Source organism: Epinephelus moara, chromosome 2 (genome assembly GCF_006386435.1).
Source record: "Epinephelus moara isolate mb chromosome 2, YSFRI_EMoa_1.0, whole genome shotgun sequence".
Lineage (NCBI taxonomy): Eukaryota > Metazoa > Chordata > Actinopteri > Perciformes > Serranidae > Epinephelus > Epinephelus moara.
Window position 1 is genome coordinate 25,930,690 of NC_065507.1, and position 21,201 is coordinate 25,951,890.

Genomic DNA, 21,201 nt, shown 5'->3' on the forward strand with positions numbered 1-21,201 from the left:
GGAATTTAAAAAATCACATACAGAATCATTTTTGTGAGAAGGGTTGAAGTTGTCCTTCAAAGCTTTTTAGTATGTGTGTCATGTTAGGTTTAGCTGTATTTGCAGTGCTGTATTACACTATATTTGGTGTTGGTAGGCAGATTTTTTTAATCGTTAGACAAATCCGAGTGTGCTAACTGTTACCCCCATGGATGGATAAAGAGAACTGGATACAGAATTGGACACGAAGCACTGCTGATTCCTATGGAAGTTGCTCAGTGGTGCAAGAAGCTGAAAAAGTTCAACTTCCAGGTCTTAAATAACTCAGATCTTCTGCATCCATAGGCCCATAGAGCAAGCCCACTAGCATTTCCTTTAACCTGGCACCCAACCAATCGATTGTCATGTGATGCCATTTGGCCCCAAAAGTCCTCTTCCCATAGACTTACATTGTGAAAGAGATGTCTGTAAATAAGCGGATAAATATTTTTAAACATCACAGCCCTGTGAAATGACTCCTTTCACTATCAGAATTTGATCCAGTCAGTTTGATAACATCTCTAAAGACTAGAAGAGACGTGCAATTAAATAATTTTCGCCACATTAAAGTTAGGAGAGGGCTGAACCAGTAGTTAGCCACTCTGCCAGTGGAAGTCATTGGTGTGCCTGCTATGTTGGCCCAAAGATGCTGGGGATCTGGGTAATGTAACAGGTGGACTCTAGTGATGTCTGTGTTGTGTAGCTATAAAGAGGCCCAGACGGTGGATATCTTCAGAGGCGATCTCCGTTTAATCCTCTCCTGACAACAAATGGCAAAAATCCTCCATCATACACAACCATACAAACTCCAGCCCCTACACAAATTAAGTGCCACAAGATTATGTTAGAATAAAATGAACTTACAAACATAGTTCAAACATGACCACAAGAGCAATGTTGCTTACTTCTCCCATGGAGTACAACAGCAAAAGGGGAGAGGCAAGGAGGGAGACACCCCTTTTATCGGTGGGGTACCCCCAAAGGTGAACGTAAGGGTACAGAAACTGGTTATCAAAGGTTCCACATATTCAGTACGGAGGCCTAAGCGTGTCAGGTAACAACAACTGAACCAAATTTTGTGTAATTATAATACTTAATATTACAAATGTACATTTGACTTGTGACACATATTCCTGATACATTTATACATCCATGCTCCCAACCGCTCAATCTTGGGCAGGAAACTGGTTTCAGCTATGAGTGCATTTTACAACTTTTAGGACATGATGTAAGTAGGGGCAGTCTAAGTGTTTGTACTGGGAAGTTGATGTTCTGAGTTCGAGACATCTTGTTCACATTGTAAGTCTATAGGGAGAAGTTATTTAGGGCGCCATGGCATCACTTGACGGACCCACAAATTGTAAATTCATGGTTGGCTTCAATCCCGGCGCTGCTCCTGGGGGCTTGGTCACCCCCTGCCACTACTCGTTAAGCTAAGCTAACTGGCTGCTAGCTGTAGTTTCATTTATTATTTAGTTTATCATTTAGTTTTGGACCATTTGTCTGATGAAACATGTAGTCTTGAGACCTTTTTGTTGGTGTGATCATTAAAGTTGCATGCCTAATCCTTAGCAACAGTTTATTAATTGTAATAATTGATACACCATTTCTGTTTGTGTGTGTGGTCTTTTACGTTAATTGTGAAAACTAATCCACTGCAGCTTGGTCAATGTCATGTGAGGAGGCAAACTATACCATGAGCTTCCTATAGAAACTGAATTACATTAATCACGTGTAGTGTGTCGGGGGCTTTGACAAATGCCGCTCAGTGACCTTGCGGTGACGGCAGCGTGATATGAGTAATGCCCCAGTCTTGATTCGAGGCAGCACCTTCTGTAACGTCAGCTCCGCCGCTGGGATCTGATCACTGTGCAGGCTTGAACTCGCTCCAAGCTCCCAGTCAGCTGATGTTCTGCTTATCTGTCACAATTGGGTATGGTTCTTCACAGCTGGTTTTCAGGCCAGGGGGATTAAATAATCAGAGAGGGATAAGGGTATATCACACTCATCTGCCACTGTTTGATTTGGCACAAAGTTTTGTTTTGATTTCTGTGGCATGATCTTAATACTCTGGTTGAAAGGTTAATGATAAAGCTATGATCAGTTAATGAACACCAGTATTCTTACTTTAACATTTAATAACTGTAGTGTATGGTGTTCTTAATTGTGTGACACATTAACCAGCACAACATGGACGTGTGTTTCTTATCAGCAGCAAATTATAGCAGATCATTTCTGAATTTACATGGAGTTACACTTGTTTTAGTTAAAATCTGAGGGTATTGACAGATTTACTGTACTTCCACTCTTGGCAGTGGTCTGTGTGCACCTGCCTACATTAACCTCACTCCTGGTGGTGCAGTAGCAGATGGTGCAGACACAAAGCTCAATCCACAGTACACCCAAACTTTGTGAGGAAGGCAGCTGTTTGGACACAATGATTGTTAAGGATTTTCTGGCCTCTTGCATTAAAATATTGCTTGCTGGCATAATGTGAACCTTGACTTTTTATCTGGGATGATTTGGACGAGTCCCTGAATTGCTTTACTCTTCCCTCTGTGGGGATTGACTCAGCGCAGAATGCGACAGGCGTGCACGGACACTTTTAAGACACCCACCCATCCGGACACCCTTCAGGAGGGTGATCCCACTAAACAGACACACACCCACTCTCATTTCCTTACATTCCCCACGAAAGCAAAAACACATCAGATGAAGACATGCTGGGATCTGACGTCTAAGATTGGATTTCAGAGGATTTGTTGTGATAAGTCCCTCATAGAGCTTGTTTATTTTCTACAGCCTATGTTTGCAACAACAGAGCATTTTAAAGCCATATGTGCCAAGAGGAACAGATTGTGTTGAATGGAAATACCAAGTTGTGACAGCCCTGTGGCAGATGCACACACATCTAACTTTGCTGTGTCATGACCTTGGTGTGAGAAAATATTGAAACAAAAATTGCTGACAAACATCATTATGTAGTGACTGCAGAATCCTCTGCAGCTCTGACTGCTGCAGGATTGCACCAGTGATAAACTATATAGGTACTGTAGGTGCTGGATAAGAGCCAATAGTGGATTAGATTCTGGATTATGGGTTGGAATCAGTAAATAATGACTCAACATCACCATGATATGATACACACAACATATCAAACAAACATCACAGAGGTAGTGGTGACAAAGGCCGACTGTTGTTGTCTCACGTTCCATGTGGGAGCCAAAAAGTTGCACTTGAACACACCGCTATCTCTTATAGCTAGATAGATAGATAGATTTGTTGGAGCAATCCATTTAGCAGCATATAAATGTTACACACTCGCTCATCGCATCATTCTTACAGTCACATATGCACGTATTCATATCTATATTTTTAAAATATATGAAAAGTAGTAAGTAAGAGTAATTAAAAGAAAAAAGATTAATAAGATAAAATAAAAACAGCCAAACACAACAATTATTGCACAAAGTCCATAATGGCACCTTGGGTGGGTGAGGCAGGGGGCTTTTAACACGTCCAATACCAATATTGATACCACAACCTTGAGTCTCTGCCAATAGGGATACCAATCTGATAGTCTTTTTCCCTTTCTTAAACAGCTAAGATGTTAATAAGACTAAAAAACATCATGCTCAACCCATGAAACAAATATTCTACTCCCCTGAAGGAAGAAATAACTCAACTTCTTTTCATTTAAACCTCTTTACACACAAAACTTCTAAACTTCTAAATCCAAGTGTAAAACAGACAAAAACTAGCTAAATTCTCTGAAATAGGAAACTTACACTGTCAGTTTATTCATTTATGATTGATTAATGGTGCTGTTGTTTCCTTCATATACACGATCTGTGAAAGATTTTAACAAGGACATGATCCTCAGTTCATTCTTGCATTAAAGTTGTGTTAGTTACTTTAGTAATATAGTTCCCTAGTGTGTGCTATTAATGTAATGTTGACCTTTATAGTTCTCTAATTCTACTGAGCCCATTGGCACAGCTCACATAAATATGTGATTGTGATGTGTGTGTAACTGTGTGGTTGTTTCGCAGACGAGAAACACGGCACCCTCAGGCTGAGCAACCTCACTAAAAGCATGTCAGGGAAGTACATCTGCCGAGCCAGCAACACTGCCGGCTCCGACAGCTGCTCCATTAACCTGGAGGTTATCACCTGTACGTACACAATATTTTTACTCCACTACACTCCTCTACTGTGACTTACTTTAAGTGTTCGTACTGATCTGTGATCTGTTTCCCAGCTTCCAACGCAGGCATGATTGCAGCAGCCACACTGGGGTCCGTGGTGGGATTGGTGGCCATGGTGCTCTTCCTTATATTCATACTGAAACGGAGAAGGGACACTGAGGAGGAGATGGCCAACGAGATCAAGTGAGAGTTTTACTACAGTGGCCAATTTATTAGGTTCACCTATGCAATCGAATGCAATCCAGTACAACAGCTCTGTCATACATTCTGCCTCTACAAAGATTATTATGTTCAGTTTTTGGTGACATTGTTGCTGAGGTCATAGTTGAAGGTGTTGTTGTACTGGACTACATTATATTGAGAGCTACTTCTAATGTTTTGTCCTTGCTATTTACATACATGAGGGGGGCAGGATATTAGAAATAGCAGTACACCACTGTCACTCACTACGACCAGAGTGCTAAAACATAGAATTTAATGAACCACTCCATGGCAGTGTCAACAAAACTGAACATTATAGGCATCATAAAAGTGCTCTGAGGCATAACAGTTGTACTGGATTGCATTAGATTGCACAGTCGACCTAATAAAGTGAAAACTGACTATAGCAGGCTTTGAAGTACAGCTTTACAACACTCTTAGAAATAAAGGTACTAACTAGAACCATATACGGTTCTTTGGCTTGTCCTAATAGGAGAACTACTTTTGGTTCCTAGTCAAACTTTTTTTTTTTTTTTTTTTTTACAAATGTTGCACCTGGATCACTTTTTAGAGGGTTCTGTCAGGAACCAAACATAAAGGGTTATACCTACAATCATCTGTGAAAGGTTCTCTGGGGGTCCTATTTTGAACCTTTCCACCTTCTAAGAAGAAGAAGAAAGAAGAAGATAGACTTTATTTACACTCTGTTGTCATACACACAGATCCAAAATACACGCACATGCACAAACAGGACCTATACATGCATTAACCCTTTGAAACCTGGAGCAACATCACTTTTCTTGTGGTGCTGTTAGACACCTTTCCCATATATTGAACCTTTGAGCAAATTGGTGTGATTTCTTTCAGACACATGGGAAAAAAGGCAATGAGCAACTTGGTAATAAATTTATGGAAAAAAAAGAAAATTATTTTTTAAAAATTACTATTATTATTATTAATACATTTTAAAATTATGCTACAGAATTATTATAATTTTTAAATAATCATTCCAGGTCATTTCATTTGTTTTCTACTAATTTCCTTGTTTTGTTCTGCTTTTCTTTTCTTTTCTGTAATACTAATGTTATGCTAATTTTTTGGGTCATTTCTTCTTTCAGTGCTCATTGCCTTTCCCCAATGTTTTTAAAAAGAAATCAAGCCAATTTGCTCAGGTTTCACAGGGTTAAATGGAGAGATGTCAGAATGGCTGCCCATGGAAGGGTGCCTTGAGCAGTTAGGGATTCGGTTCCTTGCTCAAGGGCACCTCAGCAGTGCTCAGGAGGCATACTGGCACCTCTCCAGCTACCAGTCCAGACCCAATATTTGGTCCAAACGAGCACTTGAACTAGCGACCCTTCGGTTCCGAACCCAAGTCCCTATGGACTGAACGACTTTAGAAAGAGCCTTTGAAGAACCCTTTCTTCATAAAGGGGCTCTTCAGAAGCAGGTGGCTCTGAGTAATTTCTAAAAGTGAAGTTAGTTATTGTTACTTTAAGAAGTACTGTTAAGTTTGTAGGTACATGTACTTCTTGTGAGTATTGCATTTTTATGTGTTATTATACTTGTGGCTTTGCTCATTACAATGATATTAAAGCTCCTCGTTTCTTCCAGAAGCCTAGACCCGTTAAATTCACAAATAAGTAGGGCGAGCACTCGCACATTTTCTTCTTGCATTTTTACCTTCATTAAATCCAAAGCAACCTCTGCATTTAATAGTCATGATATTGAGTTGATAAGAAAAATGCAATATAATACTTATTGTTATATTTCTGCTCTACACTCCAATACATTTCAGATGGAAATACCTTTTATGTAATTATACATATCTGACAGCTATAGTTATAGATTATCTAATAAAATATAATGTATTGTTGTAGATTAAAAGCCTGTAAAAGTATCTCCACATGGTGATAATATTTCAACAATATAGGTGTATGATATTACACTCTGAAAGCCTCCTAATGAATACTTTTACTTCTGTCAGTTAATTGTACTGACAATATAATACGATATATAAGGACTTTACTAAGGACACAAAAAAGGTCCATTGCATAACAATTCATATACATACAAGACTTTTATTTGGATTTGTGCTATCACTATTTTTACTTGTTTAAAGTAATATTAGTAATATTTTGCTCACCGTTGTGCATTTGTAATAAACACTGTATAAAACTGGGGTCATTTAAAAATCTGCATGTACAAGTGCTTTTTTGTCAGAGCTCAGTATGAGTGCAGAACACTGCAGTTGAATGTGTGCTGCCCCATTTTCTTTTTGTCATTTTTAATTTTAATCATTTTCATTAATGATGAGTTTTTGCTTTCTCTGCTTCCCTCTCAATCTCTTTCCTCTCCCACACACAGGGAGGATGCTCAGGCACCAAAGCGAGTGTCATGGGCAAAGAGTAACACCGGCTCAGACATTGTGTCCAAGAACGGCACGCTGTCCTCCATAGCGACCAGTCCTCGACCCCGAGACCCCCACCAGCCCAACTTCCACTACCCATACTCCCCCACATCTGTGTCAGACGCTGGCTCGGTGATCAACGCCTACCAGCTGCGACCTGGAGAAGCTAACACGCTACAGGGACTGCCCGGTTACAACATCGGAGGCACGCCGTCACGCAAACACAAGCGACCTCCAAGTACAAACGGGGGCCCTCCGCAGCTTCTCAGAAGCCCCGCGATCGCCATACCCAATAGGACTGAGGGGGCTCAGCCTCAGGTGCCACCTCCACTTGCTGTTTCCCCACAGATCAGCTCCTCCACTCTGACACGCATGGGAGCTGTAGCCGTCATGGTGCCTGCTCAGAGCCAAGCAGGCTCGCTGGTGTAGGCCAGCCAGCGGGAGGACAGAGGTTACAGATGGAGAGAAAGTATGCCTTGAAATGGAAAGCACTTTCTCCATGAAGACCTGATTGGTTGTGAGAGAGAAAACGTCTCGCATGTCCCTTCGGTTTTTTTGTTTTTTTTTCATTTCAGTTTCTTTTTGTAAGAAACATATTTTTATTTACACTCTTATAAAGAGATCTTCAAAATGATATCCAATGGGCATAATGATTCCAAGAGAGATGAGTTACCTTCTGTGTCTGGATACTGTAAACCATAATGCACAGCTTAGAGTTTTGCAAAGTATAATGTTTTGGCTACATTTGTATAATAACTAAATATATACAAATTTTTATGATTTCATTTTTCAGTGACTTTTCAGTGACTTCTCTCAGGCTAACTGCACTAGTTTAAAATCACAATTCAGGTACTTCAACTTCATCTTTTGTCGCTTTTTTGACCCACATTTTCTTGTGTTCATGTGAGGGTTGTTTTATTCACCCTGCTGTAACAACGTCAGTACGGTTCCATGGCACTGATGTCTGCTGAGAGAACATTTATGAGTATGTTGCCTGTTCTGGTAGTTGGAATGTAACCAAAATAGTGAGTAAAACATGTTGAAGTTGAGGGTTTCTTGCTATTTTCTTCAAAGGTGCTCTGTATAATTTGATATAATTAGTCGATGAGATGATATTTGATCAAACTTCCTGCTGATGGTCTTGTTTGTTGTAAGTATACTTAACTCTGGAAGTTATGTGACAGTGGAAGGCTACACTTTATGGGCAAGATTCAACATCATTTAAAGGAACAGTGTGTAAGCTTTAAGGCGATTCAGTGGCATCTAGTGGTGAGATTGTAGATTGCAACTTGTAATGGCTGGAATTCCATCAGTGTTCATTTTTCGGGAGGTTTTTACCAGGAGCCAAATTATCTGCAGAGGTTTCTTTCTCTCCAAAAGAAACAGACCAGCTGAATAAATCCGGAAAAAACATTGACTAAAGCAATTTCACATTATAAATCAGTGTTTTTCCAATGCTGTTTGGTTTGTCACAGAGGGGGCAGTAGCCTACCACCTGCTAATGTGTGCTCACATTTTTTCTCTGGTAATTTAACATCCGGATGGTCATGAGGTAATTACCAGGAGCTGAATTAACCATGGAGTTCTCTTCCTCTCTAAAACAGATCAGTTGATTTAAATCGGTAAAAACACTGAATGAAGCAGTGTCACTTAAAAAAAAATCTGTTTTCCCACCACTCTCATCGCAGAGGGGCAGCTAAGTATGGTGGCCAACATTATAATACAAATAGCCCTATCTAGAGCCAGTGTTTGGTTTGTCCCTTCTAAGCTACAGTAGAAACATGGCAATGAAAGATGGTGATCTCTGTAGATAGGACCTGCTCCCAATGTAGATATAAACGGCTCATTCTAAGGTAACGAAACACAACAGTTCTTATTTTCAGGCGATTATACACTAAAGAAAACATACTAATTTCCATTTCTGCCATGTTCCCTTAAATCCTACACACTGGACCTTTAAATTTTGCAATATAATATGGACCATATTCCACTTTTTTGCTAGCAACACATCACAGCAGAGCGTAGTGTGAAATGGAGTATCAGCTATACACACAAACACACATACACACAGCTCTCCTCTGGGCTGTCAGATGGTGGCAGGACTCCTGTGGAGCCAGAGAATCTCTCAGGAGAGAAAACTATAACACAGACACATACACAGCTTAGTCTACAGAGGAGCCAAGTCTTTATCATGACAGCTCCAAGACTGAAGTCTACAGAAACAGCAGGTGGTGGTGCTGCTGCTGTGTGTGTGTGTGTGTGTGTGTGTGTGTGTGTGTGTGTGTGTGTGTGTGCGTGTGTGTGTGTGTGTGCGTGTGTGTCTGTTTGTGTGTAGCACTTTTAATGCAGTTTTGATTGTTGATCATTTTTTCAATAAAGTGTTCTGGAGTGTTTGAGAGTTTAGCACAGCCGTCTTATAATCACTTCACCACTGAACGCATTATTGCTTTTACAAACAATTCATATGCTTACCATATACTAGAACTGTGGTTCCCAACTGGTGGGTCGTGGTCCAAAAGTGGGTCGCAGGTCCATTTTGGATGGACCGCAAGTGACTTACAAGTATGTCAAGTTTGTAAAAAACACAGTTTATTTTGAAGTACAGGGAATTTGCACCACAGAGGTTTCATTTTAAATGCAGTTTCCTGCCGTAGAGTGAGTGACTAACAGACAGCCACTTGACTGACACAGCGAACTAGCTCAATAACATGGCCAAACTCAAGAATGATGCTGAATATATTTAACTGTGTGGACTTTAACTAATAACTAACAAATCTGGAAGCAACCTGGACCCTGTGGCTGGAACAGTTGGGATCCACTGCGCTAGATTTTAATACTTTTAAAAGACTAAAGTCTGAACCCCTCTCACATCCAAAGATAATGCAAGTTTTTAGTCACACACTAAAAGACAAAGACCTGGGATCTTGCAGGGTCACTATTTGCAAGATTACAAGCAGATTCCTTTTGAGATTATTTCCCATCACACTCCTGGTGGAATAATTAATAATTCTTTGCATGTCCGCAAAAACACATAACACTAGAAACACAATATTAAAGGCGTCATATGTTGACATAATTTTTGTCAATCTGGCATCAATTTAATCCATAAAGATAAACTGTATTTACGTAGAAAAATTTACATTTGCCCACCAGCCTGTTTGTTAGCTGTTCTATTTTACAGGGGGAGACTGTGTAAATAAGAGGCAGACAGTTTCAAAAATTAGGATTTCCCATTAAAGTAAGTGATGATTGGTGGATCTGATAAGCCCAATTAAAAACTGATTCTTGTTCACTTCACACATCCACCAGTTTCTCCTCCTTTTCCAGAGTCCAAGAGAACAGAGTCTTGTTAACGTTCTTGCCTCTCCAGAGTCCACTCCACGTTACTGTCCACCCTGTTTGATGCATCCTGTTTCGTGTTGAAGAGTGCAGCTGTTGGTTGCTGACAAATTTCACTTGATTGAGGATTCGATATTTGCATGAGCCAAGACTAAAAACTTAAATGAATCATGATTTAACTCCGACAGTGGAAATTTGTCTCAACAGCGAAATCACTTTAAAAGTCGTTTGGTGTAGGGCCAACATAAAATGACAGAAAATGTAAAAGAAAAATAAGTCCCAGTAAAGTGAGATTTAGGGTGCAAATAAAACAGCTCATTCCTTTTATGAAAGCTGACATTATTTTATTTGGAGTGTGATCAGCAGACGTGAATTGCAAAGTAACATTTCAATATATATCCCACAATACACACAGCATGTAGGGTAACAATACAGTAACCTAGGATATTTATACGATCTAAAAGGCCACTTTAGGCACAGTGATGCTGGAACTGCATGGGATATACATGTGTGATGTACAGTAGTTCAACCCCATTACTGAATTATAAATGATGAAAAAAAGAATCCCAACCATTTTTTCACAAACTGAGTGAAATTGGTGTCAAGAGCAGCTTATTGCAGAGCCTCTAAAGTCTTGTGCAGACATGTTATTATCTTGTCAAAACAAGTTATGTATTTTGTAGGGAGAAGATAATAACTTGTGTGCACAGGATAAAAAAAAACACCTTTTGGGACTTTAGGGGCTCTGTAGATGTATATAGAAAAATAAAAATAAAACGTTCACACTAGCAGCTTCACAAGAAACAAAATGTGTGGATGAAAAATCAAACAAAACCTTTCTTCTAAACTATTATTTGATTGTTGCCACTGGTGGTGGTGGTGCCAGAGAAAACGCTATGTAGTTACAGAAACCAAAGGGGGTTTTAAGTGATGCTAGCAGCAAGGGTTTAAAGATGGCAACGTCGACCCACCAACTGTTAGAGGGATTGCGGTGAATTTTATATGACTTTTTTAAATCTAGCATCTCCACATCCATGCAGCCCATGAGGTTGACCTTTTTGGCTTTTAATTACATATTCTCAAAACTGCTGTATGGACCGCCATGAAACTTGTTACATGACGTTCATGTTCCCCTCAGGATGAACTGTGGTAACTGTGGTGATCCTTTAACTTTTTAATCAAGCACCATCAGCAGGTCAAATTTTCACAAGCAAATGTTATGCTAAAAGCCTCAACTAGGACGGTGAACATGGTAAACGTTACACCTGCTAAACATCAGCTCTGCTCTGCCACAGAGCCTCACAGAGCTGCTTGCATGGCTGCAGACACTTAGTGTTGCTCCTATGTACAGTAGTTCAAGCATGACTGAGGCTCACATAGTTGCCTCCTAAATAAAAGGTGCTTTGTCTACTGTAATTACAGTTACGTTCAACTGAAAATGCTAATGTTGGCATGTTAGTGTAATACGCTAATATTTAGCGTTTTAACATGATATATTAGCATTTATCTCAGAGTATAGCCTGGAATTTAAGTCAATAGTGTGGAAATGTTGATCTGCAGGTGGCACCTCATGAAAAATAAGCAGGGGACTACCAATGTTATTCTGATTCAGCCTCTTTAAACCACAAATGTACCAATTTTTCTTGCAGTTGTTACTGAGATATTTCACTCTGGACACAGTGATGAATAGACATTGCCATCCATATCTAAAATGACAGAAAATAACTAATATTATACTACTAAAATACACATTTTACAACCCTTTTATCCCAAACCTTTTCAAAGACCTTGACACTTTTAGAAAACCGACAATGTGGAAGATATTTCAGGAAAATCAGTCACACAGTAACAAACCAGAGGTGAAGACCATAACAATATGGTCACTACTAAAGTCACCCGAAGATCAAGGGGCAAAGATTTATCATGACTCAGTCAGCAGATTTCGGGAAATGATCATCCTCATCACCTCGTTTGTACCTTTGGGGAAAACAACAGGAGAATTAAAGATTTACACAAATTAATTGTTATAAATGTAAGCAAACAGCTGTCTTAAATACAAAGGAATTAATAATATTAAAATCTGACACACAGGACATACAGAGTAAAGCCAGTGTTATAAAAGCTCACCCTCTAGGATCTGATGGACTCTGATGTCCCGGACAAACTGCTGCACTGCGTAGTCTTTGAGGTAACCGTACCCACCGTGCATCTGAAGAGCCTGGTTACAGATCTGTTGAGTAAGAACAGGTAATAGTGCAGACAAGTAAAATAATATTTAACTTTTTTTAAAAGATATTTTTTTGGCATTTTTGCCGTTATTGATTGGACAGCTAAACAGAGGAAAGGTGGGAGACAGAGGGGATGACCTGCAGCAAAGGGCCACAAGTCGGAATCAAACCCGAGCCTCTGCAGAGGACTCAGCCTATATGTGACACACACACACAATACCCCTACTATTACTCAGTATCACTTACATTAAAGCACTCATCTGTAGCAAAGAGTTTGGCCATGGAGCAGAGAGAAACAGCATCAGGCCGGCTCTCCTGCAGCGCTGTCGCAGCTTCACGCACCAGAAGGCGAGACGCAACCAACTTGGTGGCCATCTCTGCCAGTTTGAACTGAAGAAACTAAAAACAGACAGAAAGAGAAGGAAGGACAAACTCAAGATTAGCTCTTCATCACCGGCAGGATAGGTAATTAATTCCTTTGGATGTGGGATCCGTGTATGAGCTACTTACCTGGTTGTTAGAGAGCGTCTCTCCAAACTGCTTGCGTACTAATAGATGGTCCTTCGCTAGCTGGACGCAGGCATGTGCTGCCCCGAGAGAACAGGAAGCTGTTGGAAGAATGTTTGATTTAAGGGACAGTTCAGTTGAGTGTACTTATTGGGCAAAGATGCATTTTACTGCTTCTGAATTAAACTTTTAATTTTTAAAAAAGAATGTGTTATTTCCTCTTGAAAAGGTTACAGCGTCCAATAAAACCATTCTTCACATTTAACCACCTCAAGTCTCAACTTTTTTAGCAGTATGCACATACATAATGCACAAATTTGTTGCCAACAGGTTCTTTCCCACCTGCTTCTGAGACTGACTTGCAAAATAATTACTTACATCTGCAGAATATCTGTATTTAAACTGAATTCCCATTATCAGGGTGATTACTATCATTTTCTCTAGCTATGGGAATGATTACATATGTTGGGTGTCACTGCAGTAGAAGGGTAGCGACTGGGATAGATTTTTCCTCCTCACCAATATTAATTCTGCCTCCATTCAGGCCTTTCATGGCTATGTTGAATCCTTGTCCTTCCTCACCGAGCCGGTTGCTCACTGGAACGGCACAGTCCTCAAATATCACCGCTCTGGTCGGCTGGGAGTTCCAACCCACCTGGAGATCAGATTGAAAAAGCTACTGTGACTTACTTCTGCCATCTAGTGGTTCACTGCTAACACAAGCTACAGAGCAAAAATAATTCAACAATCCAAGTGAACGCTACCTTCTTTTCTTTTTTGCCAAAGTTGAGGCCTGGGGTTCCTTTCTCAACCACCAAACAGGAGATGCCTTTCGCTCCTTTACCTCCTGTTCTGCACATCACGACATACACGTCTGTGTCTCCTCCTCCACTGATGAAGGCCTGAAAGGTCATGAAGAGACAAGACATGCTTCTGGCTCACTGTTGTCTTTTTAAAGAAACAATTTACAGTTATTTAAAGCCACATGTGAGCACAGAGAGGTGTGAGGTTACCTTTGAACCATTCAAGATGTAATGGTCACCTTTCAGCTGTGCAGTGGTCAGAAGTGAAGCTGCATCACTGCCGCTGCCTAAAATAAAGATCACAGGGTTACTGTGTTGCTGGCCGTACACTGAAGTGCACACATGTATAGAGCAACAACACTGATGTACAATAAATTCCATACATAAACTAGGAATTTATGTCACTGTAAAATAATCTTTAATTTGCACTAAATGTTAGGGGTTGTTTTATTTCCTATACAAAGACTGACCTGGCTCAGTGAGACAATAGGAAGCAAACTTTTCCATCGCGCAGAGATCAGGACAGAACCTCTCCCTCTGCTCAGTATTGCCAAAGGTGTCGATCATCCAGGCACACATGCTGCAAGAAAAGGAGCATACTGCCAATTTGCAGGGAAATATATAAAAATATGTGTCACAGCTATCATTATAGGGCTGGATAAAGTGGAAGGTTAGAAAGAGCAACACACTAAACAAAGTGAAATCCATCCTCTTGACTTAGAAACAACCAAACAACTAATCTTTTCACGATGTTTCAATGTTCTAATCGACATGCCATCATTGCCACATGAGGGGTACATACTTGTGGATACTGATGTAAGCTGTGGTGCTGACACATCCTGTGGACAAGGCCTCAAAGATGACCGACGTGTCCAGCCGAGTGAGACCCGATCCTCCCACATCCGGCTGAACGTAGATCCCACCGAACCCTAACTGGGCTGCCTTTCGCATCGTCTCTACTGGAAATATTTCCTGTGGAAAAATAAACATATACAACTATAAATGATGATGATGTTAAAACTGTAATTAAGCATATTGGACAGAGAATGTTCTATCAATCAGCATCAGAGCCAACTGTACTTATGACTGTAAAAGTAAAGCTGCTAAGTTGCTAAGGTATTTCACAGTTAGGGATGACGTAGGTGCAGACGTGCCACCTGTCAGGCCAATAATTTCAAAATGACAGTAATGATAACTATGTTTTAGGATGTGAGATTTTTGTCACTCAGAGATACTTCACCAGAAATGATGCTTGCATTTACAGGGTGTATCCTCTAGCCAGAGATTATGAGGTCTGCTGCCTTTACATCATCTTACTAACACACTGTTCCCCTTGCTCCAGCGTACCTTTTGGTCCCACTCTGCCATGTGTGGAGCCATTTCATTTGCTGCAAAGTCAAAGGCCACTTTTTGAAACTCCTTCTGTTCATCTGTGAGTCCATGAGCAGCTGTCAACAAAGAGCAGAGAACATATTTTTAATATAGATTAAATAATGTGTGATCATGCACAGATACAGGGGTGCAAAACTTATTTTCTCAAATTTAAGAAAGGACACAACATCCTTAAGCCACAGTGATATAGATTTCCACAGGAGTAAATGCAACATCTCGCCAAAAGGGAAGTGAAGCCTAATATTTCGGACTGTGAAGAGTTAATTTGGAGTTGTTCAGATGATACCCCAAATACAGGAATAAAAAGATCCATTTCTATCTGGACTCCTAAAACCTTTGTTTAAATCACAAAAAAAGTCAGTCCAGAATTTATGTAGTCTGGAGCAGAAGAAGAACATATGACTCAAATTACAAAAAGTTGCATGGCATCCGTCACATTGGTCTGCAGTATAAGGGTTTATATTTCAGATAGTCCAGATTTGCTGAAATGGACTCTGTAGTACCTTGAATTGTAGAAGCTGCAGCCTGGCACAAGCAGTAGTTGAGTGTGTGATATGCACAATTTTGTCTGACCAGCTCATACTTGGTTTTGACCACTGAATGATTACCAAGAGCAATGCGTTTGTCTTAAATCATCTCTGATGGCCTACTTGTACTGAACCTGAGTATTTCCATTTTATGCACCTTTATACTTCTACTCCATCACATTTCAGAGGCAAGTACTTTACTTTTTCCTCTTTGTATCTCCTAATTTGGTGATTTTGAATGTGAACCTCTCTGATACATCGAAGAATTAAGTTTTCCTTGTGGGTTGAGAAAATTCTCCTACATTTTAAGATAAAAAGACTATTTAAGAACACTTCTTTGATCAGCTAGAAAATGCATCGTCACAAAGCTGGAAATGTTCTGAGCTCATGAAAAGTTGACTTCTTGGAGATATGTGGTTCTCACAGGACAGCGATGCATGAGAACATATGATGGTCTTATAGAATATGATGGATTGCTGTAGATTAAACTACCCAACAGTATAATAACTAACCCCTATTCAAAATCCTGTATTCACTCTGCAATTGGTCTTCTAAATTCTTTGTAAATATTTTTTAATTGATTTTATTGTTTTTTGTTCCTTTTATTGAGGATCAGTCTATTAACTTTATTATTTTTAGATTCATTTATTCTACTGAACTCCTTGGCATATTTTGTATTTTCATTTATTACTCATCTAGTCATGTGCCTACATGTTACTGCATGCTATAGTATGTGTGCAAGTGAGATGCAACATGCAGCAGTTATATGAACCCAAAAACATCACATATAAATGAAAAAACACTGAGAGGGAGCGTTTTACTGCACAGGGGGTGCTTGACACTTCAAGTCAATTTGGCTGATAATACTTTCATACTTTTACAAGGATGAGATTTGAATGCAGGACTTTTGCTTGTAGTTGAGTACTTCCACAGTGTGGTATTAGAAATTTTACTGGAGTTAAGCATCTTCCACTATTGTGCAAAGTAGGAAACTAGCACAGAGTGTGGAAAGCCTCTAGACTCCAGACAATAAATAAATAAAATATTAAACCGACTCAGGTTTGCTAAAACTGCCTGACACATCACACAGAACATGCAGAACAAGAAAAGGGGCGGTGCAGAACTGACCAATGGCAGCTTAGTAACACCACCGGTACATGTAATGTTAAAGCTCTGAATGGGCTGTGTGTGTGTTTACTTTATCTTGTTTATTCACAGTCAAAAAATGCTAAGTGTGTGTACCGGAGGGCAGTTAAAGTGAATATCAACACCGGGCTTTTACTGTTAGCTAACAAAGTTCAGTACAAATGGTCATTCATAACACACATCTGTCATAACTATCTTACGCTAACAGTTATGGTTTTCTGGGACTTACGGTCGACACATGAAGCTATTCCTCTTCTCTGTGGGCTTCTGTTTAACACCAGTCGATGGTTTCTGCAGATGCTGGAGCCCAGTCTGGCTATCCTTCCTAGAGGTCCGACAGTCGCCATGTTTACCTCCACAGCGTTATGTCACGCGCTGCTTCTTCTTCTCGGGTTTAATGGAGGTGCGTTACCGCTGCCTTCTGCTTCGGAGTGTGAATCAGATAAATAATCCTACCAATTTCTCGAGTAACGTTAGCATGCTATAATATAGTAATATAGTTACAGTTTCTCTGTTAAAATCAAATACAACCACTTACTACCAGCTGCTGTTGCTGCTGGGAAATGTAGTTTAGTGGCGAAGTGTCGCTCGTTTTGTCCTCCGGCCACAGGGGGCAGTACAGAGACCGGTATAGTTTAGCGCAACAGCTTGAGGCGAAGAAGAAGTCGCAATCGCAAACTGACATGGACAAAACACACAACGGTGAGATTTATACGTTATCAGAAGCGTTTAAACTATTTTTACAAGCTAAAAGACTCCTATGCTGAAGACTAGCGGGTTGTGTTGGCAAATAAACGTCTGGTTAACCGCCACACCTCCGTTAAAGAGCTGTTCACCGCTGCTTCCCTGAGATTTTCACAGGACCGTCCGTGACTGCCTCTAACGCATTGGTTGACAGGTTTAGTTGGCGGAGTTACGGTTCACTACATTGCCTGTAGAAGCAATATCCGTTACAACACAAGCGGAAGTAGCTAGCAGTAGATAAAAGTGGGCCGATAAGCTTGTAGACGTCATGTATTGGTTTTTCCGCGGGTTCTGATGGCTGATCTCTAAACCTGGAGCACTGCTTGTAACGTCAGGTACGATTTATCCGTGTTTGTAGAAGTTATCTACTCACCAGAGCTGCATTATAATCTGTATTACTTTGATACTATGAGGCACGTTTAGTTTACACGTGTTGCTCAGATTTATGCGGAGTTGTTAAAGCTGTAGCTAATCTCTGCCATCATGTGTGATGATGATGATGATGATGATGATGAAGAGGTTCCTCCCAAATTCAAGTGCTGCTCATTTAAAGTGGTGAATGCAAGTTTGCAAACCAAGAGGAACAAGCTAAAGACAGTGTCATTAAAGTAGGGCATATGTTTCTATTTCTGTTGCAACATTGAATCAAGGAAATAATTATTAGATCATAAATGCAAATAGTGAAATTATTCTTGCAACAGATTTTTATTATGTGTTTAAGGGTTGGCTGGATAACAGTCTCTATCAGTGTGTATAATTTCATATTACAGTGTCAATGACGTTATATATTGTGACATAATACTTTAAAAAAAAACGTAATTGAAAAATTGTTTTCACTGCTTGTTTTATGTATTTAATTAGTTTCATTTATATTCACAAACAGCATTAAAAAATGCGGGTTGCAATTGAAGTGAAAAGGTTAATATTCTGTCAGTAATATTTATTAATTAATTTATCAATAGGAATAAATATTAATTTACTATTTAAAAGTACTAATATTATTTATATTGTTTTTTTGTGTGTGTGTGTTTTTTTTTTAAAGTTGCCACATTGGATTTGCTGAGAAGCGCCAAAACTTTTAACTAGTTTAAAGTTAAGTAGTTTCACATCCCCTTTTGTAATTACAGTTGTGGCGGATGTGCATATAAAAAGGACAAATACACCACATGGTGCAGTTAAAAAAAAAAAAGGCGCCTGTAATTTTAGAAGTTAGATTCATCAGTGCATGTACACAGAAAAAAGAAATGTTAATATGAATGTTTTTAATATCATGTTTGTACATGTTTCTTTACAGATTGTGAGAGATGCCACCAAAGAAAAGGGCCAGAGTGAGTCAAACAGCAGATTCAGGTAGGCAAATTAAGTGTCAGAGCAAAACATCTAGTCTGGTGTGTTATTTTCTAATGAGTGATGATTATTGCTGCAACAACAGGCAAAGGTGATAATGGCGAAACGGTCAGCAGTAAGAGTAAAGCTGCAGCTAAGTCTGGACCAAAGAAGAAGAGCTCAGAGTCTCCACAGTACTGCCACTGGCTGATGAAGTCTGAGCCCGAGAGCCGCTTCGAGAACGGGATCGACGTGAAGGTACAGAGCCTCATCAGCTCACTCTGTTGTTTTGGGGGGAAAAATATGAGTGGGCCGCACACGTCTGACGCATCTGATTCCATCCTGCAGTTCGGGATCGAGGATCTGAAAGCTTCGCCTGATCAGACCAACTGCTGGGACGGCGTCCGCAATTATCAGGTAGAGCCGCAAAACTGGCTCCTGTGATGTAAAGCTGTTTACCTGCAATAAGGCACCACTCTGAAAAGGCCTTTTTGTCATTTTATTCTCACCAGCCGTGTGCAAAGTCTTTACTTGTCTCGCTCTTTTTGTTCTCTCTGCGGGAATGTTCCTCTGAATTATCCATCATCTACAGGCGCGCAATTTTATGAGGCAGATGAAAGAGGGGCAGTTGGCTTTCTTTTACCACAGCAACTGCAAGGAGCCGGGGATAGCAGGAATCATAAAAGCAAGTCACACTCTTTCCCCAGCTGATAGTATAATATAAACTATTTAAACACAGCTGCAGACAGGCATGATATTCAGCTTTCTTTTTCTAGATTGTGAAGGAATCTTACGTGGACCACACTCAGTTTGACAAGAAAGATGTCCATTACGATGCAAGCAGTAAACCAGACAACCCCAAATGGAGCATGGTAAACTCAGTCAGGGATTAAAAGCACAATTACTGATACTAATCAAGCATGAAGGTTGATCTTGTTCTCCTCTCTCTCAGGTAGATGTCCAGTATCAGAGGATGTTGAAGCGTTTTCTGCCTCTGTCCGAGCTGAAGAAGTACCACCTGCAGCACCAAGCCGAAGGAGGGCCTCTGAAGGACATGGCGCTTTTTACCAGAGCCAGGCTCTCTGTGCAGCCCCTGACTACCGGTACGTGAAGACATTCTCACTTTGTGACTTGTTTCAGTACATAGTGGTGGGCAGGTTGTGAATGGTCGCTCTGCTTTCTCTCTGCAGAAGAGTTTGACTTTGTCCTGAGTCTGGAGGATGAGGAGCCTTTGTGAGGATTTGGACCAGATGATGCTTCGTGACTGAGTGAAATCATGATGCAGCGACCTTAGTTACAGCACTGTTGTGTTTTTCTCTTGTTCATAAATATTATTAAATGTATTTTTTTTCAAACTATGGCTCATGTCCTGTTTTTACCTACACCTTCAGCTGCTGCATACAAGATTTTCAAATCACAGTCTGGATCCAAAACAACAGCCGTATATAAATTATGATAACATGAGCTTGTAATGTTGATTAGTGTTGCCCTCTGCCCTCAGAACAGCTTCGAGCTTGTTTTATTTCCATTACTCAACTTGTAATTTGTATATAGCAGCATAAGAGGCCAGTCTCACATTACCTCACATTCTGCACTCCATAAATTTCTATAATAGGGTCCTCTGCTGTCCAGTGATGGTCGAGTGAGCGGGGAGATAAAAGATGTTTCAGTGCGAGCAGAACTCTCAGGTTTCTCAGTGTAAAGTGTGAGAGTATTAGTGTTATCTGAAACCCTACATGTCCTGTTAAATGGCCTCATATTCTTTGGTCATTATGGACAGCAACGACTCCCATTGGCTCGCAAACCTTTTTTTCGACCATACTGTTTTTATACTGACAATTTTGTTGTGAACTAGCTGGCCATATCTGTTAAAGATATACTGATAGACCTTAACCTGTCTCAGGTAATATCCCTGCACAGATTCCATGTACCGGGCCCAATTGTTCAAAAATTTTAATCTGGATCAGAATGTTTTTCTGTCCAGGATCAGTTAATCCATCTTGCCTTTGTACCGGTGTTTCAAAGCAACATTAAACTGGATCGCCCTGATTCAGATACAAACTTTGCAAGATCACCAACACAGCAGTGTGTTTGTCTGCCAACAAACACACTGCAATTTAAAACTTAATGTCATGGGTGCTGCCAAAGAAAACGAAAAGGAGGTCATTGAGATTATAACTTTAAGTAATTTTTGTTTGATTTTGACTGCTGTGTAGGGGATTATTTTATGTGGATGACATCCTTTCATTACATTAACTATACTGAAAGGCTTAATATTGAGCTAAATAACTACTTCATCACAGTAACTGGTCAACAAATAAAGTGCAAAATATGAATAAACGTATATATATTTGA

The 21,201-nt window shown here is 40.0% G+C and overlaps 3 protein-coding genes across 7 annotated transcripts in view; 2 read left to right on the plus strand and 1 right to left on the minus strand.

Annotated features, from left to right (window-relative positions):
* The window catches only part of esamb (endothelial cell adhesion molecule b), a 60,581-nt gene extending 53,039 nt beyond the window's left edge, over window positions 1-7,542 (plus strand). For both annotated transcript variants that reach the window (XM_050068988.1, XM_050068997.1), the window contains exons 5-7: window positions 4,071-4,193; window positions 4,280-4,409; window positions 6,792-7,542. In XM_050068988.1, the coding sequence (XP_049924945.1) occupies window positions 4,071-4,193; window positions 4,280-4,409; window positions 6,792-7,263 (725 nt within the window). In that variant the 3' untranslated portion in view covers window positions 7,264-7,542. The remainder of the gene's footprint in view (window positions 1-4,070; window positions 4,194-4,279; window positions 4,410-6,791) is intronic.
* A 2,953-nt stretch (window positions 7,543-10,495) lies between these two features.
* acad8 (acyl-CoA dehydrogenase family, member 8) lies at window positions 10,496-17,288 on the minus strand. Its single transcript, XM_050070930.1, has 11 exons — window positions 17,006-17,288; window positions 15,059-15,159; window positions 14,514-14,683; window positions 14,182-14,291; window positions 13,922-13,998; window positions 13,673-13,810; window positions 13,428-13,563; window positions 12,912-13,009; window positions 12,648-12,800; window positions 12,301-12,403; window positions 10,496-12,150 (listed from the first exon to the last, which is right to left on the minus strand). The coding sequence occupies exons 1-11, from the start codon at window positions 17,121-17,123 to the stop codon at window positions 12,095-12,097; spliced, it is 1,260 nt and encodes a 419-aa protein (XP_049926887.1). The 5' UTR covers window positions 17,124-17,288; the 3' UTR covers window positions 10,496-12,094.
* A 113-nt stretch (window positions 17,289-17,401) lies between these two features.
* thyn1 (thymocyte nuclear protein 1) lies at window positions 17,402-20,201 on the plus strand. 4 transcript variants are annotated; one of them, XM_050070950.1, is made up of 8 exons: window positions 17,402-17,478; window positions 18,815-18,870; window positions 18,953-19,104; window positions 19,195-19,263; window positions 19,439-19,531; window positions 19,623-19,718; window positions 19,799-19,949; window positions 20,037-20,201. In XM_050070950.1, exons 2-8 carry the CDS (start codon window positions 18,825-18,827, stop codon window positions 20,081-20,083), a joined length of 654 nt encoding a protein of 217 aa, XP_049926907.1. In that variant the 5' UTR covers window positions 17,402-17,478; window positions 18,815-18,824; the 3' UTR covers window positions 20,084-20,201. The 4 variants fall into 4 exon arrangements, with proteins under 4 accessions (XP_049926907.1, XP_049926922.1, XP_049926915.1 ...); XM_050070965.1 differs by having other exon boundaries at window positions 17,417-17,477; window positions 18,803-18,870; XM_050070958.1 differs by lacking the exon at window positions 17,402-17,478 and adding an exon at window positions 17,488-17,854 and having other exon boundaries at window positions 18,803-18,870.
* The last annotated feature ends 1,000 nt before the right edge of the window (window positions 20,202-21,201 follow it).

Coding starts and splice junctions, on each gene's coding strand:
- acad8 (XM_050070930.1), bottom strand. CDS start 17,123: ATGGCGACTGTCGGACCTCTAGGAAGGATAGCCAGACTGGGCTCCAGC. Junction 13,999..14,181: donor CTATTGTCTCACTGAGCCAG/GTCAGTCTTTGT, acceptor TCTTTATTTTAG/GCAGCGGCAGTGATGCAGCT. Junction 12,801..12,911: donor AGACGCTCTCTAACAACCAG/GTAAGTAGCTCA, acceptor GTCTGTTTTTAG/TTTCTTCAGTTCAAACTGGC.
- thyn1 (XM_050070950.1), top strand. CDS start 18,825: ATGCCACCAAAGAAAAGGGCCAGAGTGAGTCAAACAGCAGATTCAG. Junction 19,105..19,194: donor AGAACGGGATCGACGTGAAG/GTACAGAGCCTC, acceptor TCCATCCTGCAG/TTCGGGATCGAGGATCTGAA. Junction 19,532..19,622: donor GGATAGCAGGAATCATAAAA/GCAAGTCACACT, acceptor TTCTTTTTCTAG/ATTGTGAAGGAATCTTACGT.